At 44.2% G+C, this 13,593-nt stretch overlaps 1 protein-coding gene across 2 annotated transcripts in view; it reads right to left on the minus strand.

Annotated features, from left to right (window-relative positions):
* The window catches only part of SKAP1 (src kinase associated phosphoprotein 1), a 1,036,580-nt gene that overhangs the window by 192,654 nt on the left and 830,333 nt on the right, over positions 1-13,593 (minus strand). For both annotated transcript variants that reach the window (XM_069237544.1, XM_069237543.1), the window contains exons 5-8: positions 6,433-6,513; positions 5,376-5,459; positions 4,209-4,333; positions 2,913-2,976 (exon numbers count right to left, since the gene is read on the minus strand). In XM_069237544.1, coding sequence (XP_069093645.1) covers positions 2,913-2,976; positions 4,209-4,333; positions 5,376-5,459; positions 6,433-6,513 — 354 coding nt within the window. The remainder of the gene's footprint in view (positions 1-2,912; positions 2,977-4,208; positions 4,334-5,375; positions 5,460-6,432; positions 6,514-13,593) is intronic.

The raw sequence follows: 13,593 nt of genomic DNA on the forward strand, positions 1-13,593 counted from the left end.
TGAAAACCATGCTTTGTTCTACCAGACTTCTGTCTCTGGGTTTACTGTGCATACAGCGGCTGCCACCAAACTGGATTTTAGTGTTGGAAGGAAACTAAGATTACTATAGTACACTCTCCACACACATACCCAGCCTTCAGAGTCCAGGATTAATGTGGTCAAACACTTTCACCATCCTAAAAATGCTCAAAAGGAGATTGCTTCCACTCTGCATTCACCCAAGAGTATGCATGAGTCCTGTCCTTCAATCAGTCCACTGGCTATATACAGCTAGAGGGCACAAAGCCTACCAAGAAAAAGACCACCATATTTACAAGCTACATTCAAGCACCACAAACAAATCAGAACACTGGTCTCCAGGTCTCCATCACAAATCATCATGCCACCTTACCAGGCAGTGCTTTCTCAGTACAAGCTACCAACCTCTGGGACTTGCTACCGGCCACGATTTGACCCAACAGGAACATAGATACTTCAGAAAACAGTTAAAAACATTGGTATTTCCAAGATAACTACATCATCCCACAACCCCGGAATTTAACCCAGAAAGATAATTAGGCCTTCACGTTGATTCTACAGTTTACAACCCACATATATGGAACAACTCAACCAGCACAGAACTTTCTATATGACTGACCAATCTTTATCCTGCGTATTATATTGTAATTTCAATTCATATATAATATTTCTGGAACAGACTAATTATAACACACTAACACTCAGCCGTCACCTATAGATTACCCTCTTACACTCACATAAGACATATCTGTTACGGGCCTTGTCCATCACTCAGTACTGAAACACCCAATAAACTAGTCATCACCACCTGACCAGGCATGGAATGACTGGGAGATCTGTCTCATACTGCCAGCCGATGAGAGGATTCTGATCTAGTCTACATCTGAAGGTCCCAACTAGCTACCCACTATGACTGCTCTGATTGTCAGGTTGACAACCCAGTGCAGTTACCAGCTAAGTGGCCAATGGTCATAAAAATACCATAGAACACTGATCTTCAAACTTTTTAATGCCTCATCACCCCCCAGTGGGCAAAACAAATCATCAGCACCCCCCCTCCCCCTGTTCTTCACAATTAATCTATTAAATTGGCAATGTTTAAATACGTCTACACTTATCTAAACATTGTAGTTAAGTTATGTTACTGTTTTAACAATGAAATCAAATACATGATGCCAAACATACTATTCTGGTCAGGCAGGCCTTACCAATGTGTAAAAGTATCCACAGTGTGATTATTAGAAGTGTGTGTGGGGGGGGGGGGGTTTGAAGAGTATTTGTAGTCACTTCCCTTTTGACACATACTTCCAACTTGGATATAAATGACAAAACATGTTAGAGATGGCCCATTACATAGCGGTTTACAGCTGCTCATTTTTTTCAGATTAAAACAAAGCTCTGTTATTAGCATAATGCTTCTTTTGGCCACAGCCTGGTGCCCCCCTTGGGATCACTTGAGGCCCCCTCTAGGGGGGCCCGCCCCGATTTGAAAACCCCTGCCATAGAGGGATCTGCAGAGCTGCTCAAAGCTACCAGATGCCTGAAAACCATAAACTGCACCTCACCCTCACACCCCTTCATCCACAACAATGCCATGTGCCGCTTCTCCTGAGAGAATAAATGCATCTTGAGGGTCAACATGTACGACATGGAAACACTTCCCACAAAGGATCAAAAAACAAAGTCAAAACCTTTCCAACCACACACCCTGCACTGCATAACTCGCTGCCTATGTAGGCAGCTACTTCCATGCCCCACATATGGCTAACAAGCACAATATAAATACTACAATACAAAATAAGTGATTTTCTGTCTGACAGTCAATGTAAAATTGTCGTCCTACTTGTATGTTTGTTGAATGCCTTGATTTTTGGTTTTCAAAATCGTGTCACTCCACCCACATACCACAACAGAAGCTCGGGGCATGCTACTTTGTAATTGTGTTTTTCAGGTGCATGGACTAAATCTCGTGCCAGCTCCACTAGCATAAGTAGTTTCATCCCAGATTCCCCACAAGGCTCAAAACTGGGTTGTATCTAATGCCCTTGTGAGGTGTATGGTCTCAGATGTCTTTGGGGAAGCTGTCCATCTTGCCACAAATTGTCGCAAAGATGCAAATATGCCTCTATGTCAGATACAACTAATCCACCCTCAGCTATGGGGAGCATGATTGTAGTTATGGCTGCTCACTTCCTACCAATTCCCCGAGTTTAATTCTTGCAAAAACTTGCAGAGGATAAGTTTTGGTATATTGGTGAAGTAATGGCGAAGTCTCTGTGGCTCTATAATTTTAGTAACTGCAACCCTGACTGCGACCGATAGTGGAAGACGATTACAGAACAGTACAGTTCTTATACTGAACTTGATTCTTAATGAATGGTTGTGTGTTTGCAAGGATCTGCAGTTTTAGGAGTCCTATCACCTGAATTAAACTATTTTATATTGAACTGAATTAGTAGGAATCCACAACAGGATCATATGAAAAGGCAATGTACTTTCCTTACACTACTGATTATAACACTATACACCTATTCCAACACGTCTACATACCCAATGCCTACTACATTATGTGAGTAATCCATTGTACCAAGCCTATACTTACCAAGGGGCTAATAATAACATTACAGCCACACAGACTGGGGTGACACTATCACTGTAGATACACCAAGCGGCTATTACGCAACAGCCCAATGGGGTTATGTCTGCTGTGACCCATGTTTCTTATATGTTCCTGCATTCAAATGTATGCAGAGGGTGATATTTCTACTATGTCCTATTGACATTTACCTCTCACATCCTTGTTATCCCGCCCTCTGTCCCTCCCCCATAATGAGAGGCATGACCACGCAATGGCCACACACATCCGGGAATGTGTAGATCATCTGTGTACTCGCCTTTCAGGAGAAACGATATGTGATCCATCCATTCTTTGGCTTCCACAGGACTTGCTGCCGTAAACTGGAATAAAAAAGCAAACTGATCAGTGGAAGGTTGAAGACTTTGCTAATATGGCTGGAGTCTCTCGGGCCAGATGGGAAATACATTACTAATGAAGGGGCGACTATCTAAAAATGCTTAGGTGATCACCGAACTGGTACAGGATGCAATAGACTATCTCAGGGGCTTCCAACCAGCACCGATTTGCTTCATCCCTCTCTATAACAGTATCCTTTTCCAATATGGTGCTTCGCATCCTTCATCCATTAGGCCTAACACTTGTGCATCACAACAGTGTTTTTCTAAATGAGTTCCCACCAATATCTCTTAACTTACTTCTATGCCATGGCATGCCCTTTCCAGCAGTTACTGACCTAGTCCTTCTCGCCTTGTCTTTTTAAGCCAATATATGGCTTTTTGTCTGCTTTTTAACTTAATAGCTTTTATTGATTTTACGTGTCACTAGTCAATTAAAAACAAGAATCACATGAAATGATTTTCTAATTGAGTGGATTCTCATCCAACGCTCATCCTTTGGTGTTAAGGCATGTCTATCCCAAAGTTAGTTTTCCACCCAACATTTATTATCCAATTAAGTATGTGTTATGTCATTTTTGACCATGAGATTTTCCAGCCCTGAAACTATTAGCCTAATATTTGTGTGGCATGATATCCTTCAAAAATAGGAGAATTCCAAACCAGCAATAGATACACATATAATGAAGCTGGCAATTCCGATGAAAGCAAACAAACATGGCAATAAGAAATAATTAGTAGTTTTAATGGCCTCGATAATAAGGTTATGAGATATCAGTTCTTTCCAGTGACGTCACTGATGATGCCATTAGTGAGGCCATTTGTGACATGTGAAAGGTCCCGACCAGTGCATTACATAGCTTAACACATCTAGCAAACTGCTGTATTTTCTTTATCATAACCATAAGGTTATTGTAAGTGATGCTCTATAAAGAAATATTTTTAGAACAATCTTTATTGTGTGATCCAAGTAACCAACCATAGCTAGCTTTCGTTAATATTTTTGTGAATTTCTTTGGTTTCTGTCTGACACATTTTAACGCTCCCCTCAAAGTACAAATTGGGGAAGGGGCATGACCTTTGACCATACTCTGCACCCAGTTTCTTGCATCTAGAGCCTGCTGGGCATTACACAATAAATACATGCCTAATATATACATTGCGCACAAGAAGGCATACATTTCTACTGACAAATGTCCCCGATGTTATTTTCTCACCTGGTAGGTCCGCTTGTCATAGGATACCAGCTCGAAGCAAGAGTCGCGTCTGGAGTCTTTGCGTAGATGAGGAGCAATTCTCAGGGCATAATCTTTGAGGTGAAAGGCACCCTTCTGCTGCTTCCCTACAAGACAGTAAGACAGTGAAGAGTGCGGAAACCTGAAGGACGGCATCTGTGAGGAACTGAGCCCTGATGAAGGTGCTGAACCCAAATGCCTTTTAAATGTCAGTGGGTCAGTGTGTGAAATGGTTTTTAGGCTTCTTCTTGATCAGCACTAAGTCACCGCCTCATTCCTTGTCAATGTGAAATAGCTGACCCTTGGATTAAGTGTGACAAATGTATCGAGGACATGTTGTGGTATATTTTGTGCATTTCTAGAATGCGTGTGGCGTCCTTGAGACTTTGTCCACAGGAAGCCACACCGATCCAGACAAACATCAGATGATGGCCGTGGTGGAGTTCATCTGATGAGGATGAAAGAGGCCATCAGAGGTCACTTCTAGAAATGAATGAGGAATCAACAAGAAAGCCAATTGCTGTGTTGGAGTCCGCTGAGAGCCAGATGGTTAAGTCCCCAAACAGTCAACCCCTAATCAGATGTTTCAAGTGCATAATACAGCATTTGGTCTGCACTGGGCTCTAGTTACTTTCATGGCTGTCCACAGCTGAAACATTTTAATTCAGTTTCTTGAGGCTCAACACTTGCTCTTCTTGAAGAGGGTTCTGTGCTCGCAGCAGAGTGGCACAAGTACAGAGAAGTCACATTTTGATGTTGTCCACTCCCTCATGTAGGAACTTGCAATATTCCCAATTAGAGATTATTTAAGGAACAAATAATTAAAACCTTGTGGCCAACAAAGTGCTCTTTTGTCAAGAGTGGAATATTGCCTATAGAGCTTCTAGACTAGGGTTCTGCAAAGTCGGTCCTGGAGAGCCAGGTCCATGCAGATGTTTTGCATATTCACATTTAGAAAAAAGATGTTTCAGAAATCTACATTTTCCTAAATGTGGATATGCTAAAAATCTGGCATAGATCCGGCTCTCCAGCACCGACTTTGCAGAACCCTGTTCTAGACTGTTTTCAGATTCCTTGCATACACAGAGGAATCTTCAAATGTGCTGATTTTACAGGAACTACGCGTTCTGTGGTCGATGCCATACTTACCTTTATCACTGCCATAATAATAAAATATTCCTTTGCTGATGACACACCATCGCTTCTGCCATTCGGAGCCAAAGAAACTGTGATCTGAGAGAAGAACCAGGAAATATGGAGGTCACAGCAATGCACTCACTGTGGCTGATATATTCAGTATAGGTCAAATTAGATCTAAAATTCCCTACCACACAAGCAAAACACTGAACGCGGCGGTAGTCCTCAAGTACAGTTGAATGTTGCAGCAGCCTTCTAGTGGGTCTTCTAAGCGCTCCTATAACTCACTGGATAAGGTACTAAGGCCCATATTTATACTTGTTTAGGGCTGCATTTGCGTCATTTTTTTACGCAAAAGAGGCGCAAACTTACAAAATACAATTATATTTTGTACGTTTGCGCTGCTTTGGCGTCAAAAAGCAGCGCAAATGCGGCGCTAAAAAAGTATAAATACGGGCCTAAATGTTTCAAAATTCTAAACTATCTCCAGGTCAGCTGGCTGCCATCCAAACACAAACTTCTACAAACTTTTCATCTTGGTATTTAATGTAGCCAGTGGTTCCTCCCAAACCACTCACTGAAACACTCAAGTTCTTGTGCCCTTTATTCAATACTCAAAGGCAGCGGATCAAAACTTCCAAGTCACACAGACAAACTATGCGCTGCATCTAGATTCCATGCCTCTTTACTGGAGATCTCTAACCACCAATATATGTCCAGTGTTATTGCTTTATATATCCATCTACGCATTTAAAGAACACTTCCCCAAGAAATTTAGCATTGACCTACCTTAGTCTGACACGTTTTCCCCTCCCCTAATATTTTATAATCAATATTTCACCATGTACATAGTTATACAAATTACAAATCTATGTACTGTTTTGTGTCAGGCACCACATACAATTCCATCCTGCTTGCCACCGTCTCTATATGTTGTCACCCAAACCGATACGAAGCAACTGTACTGTCATCTTCCTGCTAAATACAGCACTTTTTTATTTTTAATCAAAACTCATCTCGGACTCACAAAGTAACGGAAGTACTAACACCACCTGAGTGCGATACTCACCTCTGCATTTCTTATCCAGGTATCCCTGCTGTACCACGTACTCTAGTTCTTGCGCAGCTTTTGGCGCAATTTCTTCCCAATCTAAAAAGTAAAACAGAAGAAATAAAGTTAAGTCCCAGTGTGACAAACAGTGCAATCAAGCAAGACCGGGAAGAGGCAAAAACACATAAGAGGGCGAGAACCAGGCGGACACATTTTTGTGGAACTATTTACCTTTTACCACATAGGTGTTCTTCGAGTTATTCTCTGCTTGCTGCATCAGCCCCAAAGCATCGCTTGTGCAGTGATTTTCAAAATCAACTATGGTGACAGTATAGAGCAGCCGCCCTGCCATATCTAGAGCCAATTTTCAGTGCTTGCCAAATCATATCACACACCTTATTCTTGACCTCAAGGGTTGAACTCGCTCGTGGCCAAACAAGGATTGAGTTGAAGACCCTGTGTCGTGACCATGCTCCTTCCTAACTCCTCAAAGTGCGTCACCACGCAAGCCGAACAGACACTCAAGATCAGCTGCCCTGAGCAGACTCTCCAGTGGCCCAGAGTAGACTCTCCACACATCCAGTGGCATACAAACTTTTTGTGACAATCATTCATGCTCAAGCAGCCAAAATGTTCCTACACCTACACAGACATAACCAAGTAGATCTGAAAGGTCTTGATCAGTTGTCAATCCTGGTTCGATTTGAAAACACTTAACATTATGCGCAAAGCATGCCGGGGTACAGGGCCTGGCCTCTTCCAGATGCTAGCTCCCCACTGTATACCTTCCAGCAACCCGGGAGTGAGCTCCCGCTCCTCCGATAGAACAGCCCCCCAAGAGACTCATGCAAGGATGACGATCTGCATGGGGGAGGATCTGCACCGAGGAAAAGCCGTACAGAGGAGGGAGGGAGATCCACACAGAGGAAGATCCACAAAGAAGAGGATCCACACAGAGGAAGATCTACACAGAAGAAGATCCACAGAGAGGAAGATCCACAGAGGAAGATCCACAGAAAAAGAGGGAGGATCCACACAGCGGTGGGAGGAGGATCCGCACCAAGGAGAAAGGAAGATCTGAACAGAGGAGGATCTGCTCAGAGGAAGATCCGCACATAGGAAGATCATGCGGAGGAGGATCCACACAAATCTCCACGGAAGAGAGATGTGGCTCCGCACAGAGGATGACCTGCTCAGAGGATAGAGGAGATCTGCTGTAGTCCAAGGCCAGAGACAAAGAATGACCTTAGACCTCAGCTTAGAGATCAATCGCATCTCACAACCTAGGAAGCTACTGGAACCCGAGCTATACAGACGTGTGCTCAATTAACTGCCCAACCCCAGCATGGCAAGGGCCGAGGAATGTGTGCCTGCTCCCTACCTGAGCAACCAACTGGATTCCAAGTCTCTCTGAATCAATTTCTCGCCTCGCCGTCATCCTGTTTCTGTTGCTTTCTTACATCTAGAGACTTGAAGCGGCCTGGACGGCATGTAATGTTTCGAAAGCTCTTTAAATACATTTTTTTAAAGAATAAACCTGCCATTGTACCACATTCACTAGGGGGGTCTCGTCCCTAGTCAGCCTATGCCCTCCTGTACTGGGGTGCTCCAAAGACGCCTGCCCGTGGGTATAAATTGGGCCATATAAATATTACATTATTACACGCGCATGAGCCGGCTTCCGGTGCCACGCTGAGGACAGAGCATCAAAAATGCAGCATTCAACCTTTATTTAGATGGCGGCGCTCGAAGGCCCAGCAGGGCCGGAGTGTCCACGCTGGCAACTTCCCATCCGCGAGGCCGCACGAATTGAATTACTGGGGCCAGGAGGAGGCGTGATAAACTCCGCTTCGCTCTGTAATCTCATTTCCCCTCACTTCATTAGCGCCATGGGGTAAAGACCAGGCCCCCCAAGCGCTTGCAAATCAAGGCCGCAGCTCGCAGATCTGCATCTGGACAGCAGGACGGACTCCGGCGCTGCCCCTCCCTTCCGGTAGCTCGTCCTTGTGATCAGAGGCACGGAACAGAGCTTACCCGTTCCAGAGTGACTTCCTGGCAAGGTAGCTCAGCTGGTGAGCGCAGCTGCTGCAGAGATCTGTGTCACCGGTAGGTCAAATACAGGAGAGGTTGTGTTATATCAGAGATTGTTATAGTGCTGTATACCTGTTAGTATTTTCATTGAGAATCTAATGACTGCTGGCATGGAGAATGCCACTTACATCGGCAAATAAATTGAAAGGGCAAAATAAACATAAAAAGGAATGCAGGTTGGGGTCGGGGGACTTGAGAAAAGCAGTACCCGAGACAGAAAGCATCAGACATAAATCTAGCGGGTTCTATTCAGCTGCCTAGTAGCGCCTGTCATTAAAGGCGAGGCACTATGCAGCTGGAACACTTCACGCTTCCAATGAAGTACTTAAGAGAAGACTTGTCGTATTTTTACTTACACGCCTTTGTGAATCAGCCCCAAAACATCTAAAATGGGACTAAAATGTGACAATTCGGGCCTTGTTTGTATACAGTTAGTAGACAGACAGAAAGGACTGCGCGCGGTTTAGAGTTTTACTAAAATAGTTGGACGCTCCGAGCGTATTCACAATGGAACATGAGCGAGGTTCTACTTTCCATAGTCATAAATTGCGTGTACGCCAGTCCGAAATGCTGTAACACAGTATAAAGAATGAAAGATGCTCTCTGCTATGAAGGCTTAAAAAGGACCAGCACAGCACCAAAAACACGCGCGGCAAGAGAGGAGGAGGAAGGCAGTGGTTTAGAGACTGATGTGAGAGGGGAGGGCAGAGGGAAAACAAACATTGGCAATGCAATGGGTCTCGCATGTGCTCGAGTTAGATCTATTAGCGTTGTAAACTCCTAACCGGACTTTTCTTGCCACATAAATTGAAAATGAAAAGTAAAACAGTTTCACATAAGCGAGCTGACGGCTGCCAAGAGCATTAGCGTGAAGGTGAGACACAAAAGGAAACAAGCGTTTGCAATGCACTAGGGTCTCGCATTTGTCGGAGTTACAGCTGTTCACAGTTGTAAACTCCCAACCGGATTTTTCTTGCATAAAAAAAAAAAAAACAGCGGGATCGCGCTGCTACAGTTCACACTAATAATAACAAGGTCGATAGTATGCGAAGCGCTGGACTTCTGCCCAGCGAGATCACGCTGCGAAAACAGAGAAAAAGTAGTCCACAAACCCGGCGAGCCTCGCATGTTTTCTGTACTTGGTCCCTGCGCTCGAGGAGGGCTCACCACCGGAAAAGGCATGACGTATGCGTGCCTTCCACTAATCAAAAGAAGCGGATTCTAACAGGCAAGCCAACGTGCCAATGAAACACACTGACGTGACATCGATAGGGCTCTGAGCCCTTTTCTAATCCCTAAAGCGTCTCGCTAGCGATACGCATGCGCGAGTGCATGCGACGCAGGCTCAACCCTAAAAAGTTGCTCGCAGTCAAATGTATCTGCAAAAGTGCAATTAGCCATGTAATAGGGTCGATGTCAAAGGCGTTAACCAAACTGCCCCAAGGAGGGACAAGCAAAAAGCATTTACCAATGATAACAAAGGATATTTGAAGGGCAAGCCCACGAACGAGTGATAGTGATGGGTGTGGTTAAAAGCCCAGATACATACCAACACGTCGGAAAAGAAGCGCTTTCGCGATGCTATGCTCGACCTGAAAACAGGAGGAGAGCGCAAGTGAGAAGCATACAGACAGAAGACAGTCCAGTCAGAGAGGGTAAAGACCGCAGGGAGAGGGGTGTATGCAGGACATGGAGAGGAGCCTGCAAAGCGAGAAAGAGGGAAGACTACACAGTAAGAGTAGGGACACGGTGAGGGGACCTCAGGGTGAAGGAGAGAAGAGACAGCAGAGTAAGAGAGAGAGAAGACCACGGGTGACAGAGGGAAGATTTTAGGATGACAGAGCGGACCATGAAAGTGAGAGATCACGGAGTGAGAGTGAGGGGGAACATAGCTAGAGATTAGACTGCAGATGAAAAAAAGAGACTGCAGAAGATAAAAGGAGGACCAAAAGAAAAGAGATGAGACCACAAGGCAAGAGAGAGGTGGAGACTGCAGTAATGGGAGGGAAGGTAGACCACAGGGCGTGAGAGGACAGAATGCAGAGGACAAGAGAAAGGCAACCGCAGGTTGAGAGTGGGGAGGCCATAAGATGAGGAGAGACACCGAAGGGCATAATACCACAGGGCAATAATGGAAAAACTTAAGGTGAGAGAAGCAGAGACCACAAAGCGAGACCAAAGAGACTGGGCAAAAAAAAGGACACCATAGGTTGGGGGAGGGGAGTCCGCAGGGTGATAAAGTGGACCCACAGGCAACAAAAAGCATAGACAAAGAAGCAGGTGTGATCTTTCAATAGTGCAGGCACATATTCAGGACATTTTACATGAATAATTTATTCATGGAGAGCAGAACAACATACCTATAGACATCTGAACAGAAAGAGGCCAACACACCTATAGAAATACACACAAACCTACTGGCATCATGTACACAGACAAAGTGACGCATTCACACAATTAGACACGTTACATAGCGTATGTTTTTTTGCGCTCTATAGTGCTGTATTTCCACCTCAATACGTAACCGGTGACAGGCGAGTGGAAAGGAGGGATCAAACAAAGAATTAGGAAGAAGCCTTGTGAATGACACAATATACCCATGGGCGTCGATTTGCCAAAATTCCTGGAGTAGTGGAAGTGACAACACATGCTCTGTGACCTTAATGATATCACAGGAAATGACATAATACGATCCTTGACCCTGATGTTTTCCAGGAAGGCATGTCACCTGGCTCTAACGTCACACTCTTTCAATCCCTTACACTCTTTCTTATTTATTCTCACTCAATCACTTGCATTCGCACGAGATCTCACATATTCTCTCATACATACTGATACACTCAGGCCCAGTGTTTGTGTCACTATCAGGATGCAAACCCCGCGCAGAGTCTTAGGAAGGGATTTACTATCCAACGCAAATCAAAATTATTTCAAACCAATGCAAAATTGTGCTATGTGCTGCTTTGCGTTATTTTGCATCAAGGGGGAGTTCCATGGGTGGACTCCTTAAGGCAGGCGTAACAACGAGAAATGTTTTTATTTCTCTTTGCTTTTACAATTTTGCCTTTGTGCTACATTATACAACCAATGGAGTAGCCAGAAAATTAAAAAATACCCCCCCACCACTTTGTACTAAATATCTGATCGCAACAAGCAAGTAAAGCAAGTGACCCTCAACCCTTCCTAGAAGAGTTTGCCTGTCTCTTCCATCCAAGAAACTATCCATTCACCCTTCCATCCACCTGCCAACATCTGCTATTACGTCTCTACCTTCAGTCATCCATTCATTATTTCATCTATCATTTAATCTTTCCCTATTCCATCCATCCAATCTGCCATCTATTGATACATCCACCCACGCTCCCATCCATCACCCATCATTCATCCATTCACTCTGCCATCCACCTATCCCTTCCACTCTGCCACCCATTTACTCATCCTTTCACCCACTCATCCATCCATCCTTTTACTCTGCCAACCTTTTACCTGTCCATCCATCTATATATCCATCCATGTATCCACCCTGCCATCCATCCATCCATTCTGCCAGCCATCCATCCATCCCTTTACTCTCCCATCTGCCCAATCATCCTTTCACCCACTCATTCAACCACTGGTCCACCCATCCACCCACTCATCCATTCTTCCTTACCCTCACCCTTCCTTCCATTCAATATCCTTTCAGCATTCCCTTTTCTTTTTACCTATCTTTTGTCCTAAAGGGGCCTGTACCACCGTTGTAGCTGCTAAAATGGGATGTTCACGAGACCCCGGTGTACAGCACACACAAAGTGAAAAAGCCTTAAAGCACAGCTTTTGTACTATAAGGGATCCCTTCCAGAGAACGCACACACCCTTGCATTATGGTGCACTGGTGCGCGCGCTAGCGCTTGTCTCCCTGTACGCTGGTGCACTTTTGGCAAAGAAAGTGCACCATATCTGGCTAGGTACAGTGCATTTTTCTCTCTCCCTCTGGCGCAAGGCAGTGCAGCAACTTTGGTGCAGCTTTCCTTGCCTCAAAAAATAAAAAATCTAGACCTCAGACTCACACAGTCTCACTCACTACCTGTCACTGACACTCACTTTCACTCACACACTCATACTTACAGATAGAGACACATGCTCACACATACTGTCACTCACATAAACACACCCTCACAACATACATTTCAAACTACTTTTACTTACCACAGCTGCCACCAAAGGTCCGTTGCAGAGGAGTGTGCTCCATTTTTTATTACATTAATAGTGAATAATAGGATATTATTCACTATTAGTATAATGAAAATAAAACCGGCAGAAAATAAGGAATGAGGAGCCATCTCTATGTTCTTCACATTAATTTGGCAACGTCTGAGGCCAGAGGTCGCAAAAGCAGTGCCAGGAACAGCAAGGGGCAAGCCAGGGGTTACAACTGTGACTCTTAAGTGACATCCATGGATATACCCCGAACCAGAGCAGTAGTGAAGCCTAAGTGCCTGGGTAACAAAGAGGAAGCAATAGACGAAAGAAGGGAGATCAGGCAGGGAGAAAGTAAGACGCATGGAATATGTGGCCTGATATAAATTTATTAACCATGGCACCTTTTAGAGAGATGCCGCAGCAAGCCATGAACACAGTCCAGTCCACTAAGGCTGGCACACATAGGGAATAAACATACAAACACACTCAGGGCTGCGTGTAGGAAGATTTGAAATAGCAATACCCTAACTGCGATTGCCTGTGAATCTCAAAGAAGAAATCGATATTTCAAATGTATGAAACCCTTATGTTTCATTTGTGATTCCTATTGGGTCACAAATAGACCTACCTAATGAATATTAGTGAGGTATGTTGCAATTTGTGACCCATTAGGAATCGCAACCATCCCTGGTATGATGGCCTGCTGGGGTCAGAAGACCACCATGTCTGTGATTGTTTTTAAATAAAGTAATTTTTGTTTTTGTTTTTTTAAATGCAGCCCATTTCCTAAAAGGAAAACGGGATGCATTTAAACAGAAAAAGAAAATGAAACTTTAAAGTTTTGTTTTCAACGAATAGGCAGTGGCCCTGGACAACTGCCTGCTCTTAAAAAAAAAAAATGTTTCC

Source organism: Pleurodeles waltl, chromosome 6, assembly GCF_031143425.1.
Source record: "Pleurodeles waltl isolate 20211129_DDA chromosome 6, aPleWal1.hap1.20221129, whole genome shotgun sequence".
In the NCBI taxonomy this organism is placed as follows: Eukaryota; Metazoa; Chordata; class Amphibia; order Caudata; family Salamandridae; genus Pleurodeles; species Pleurodeles waltl.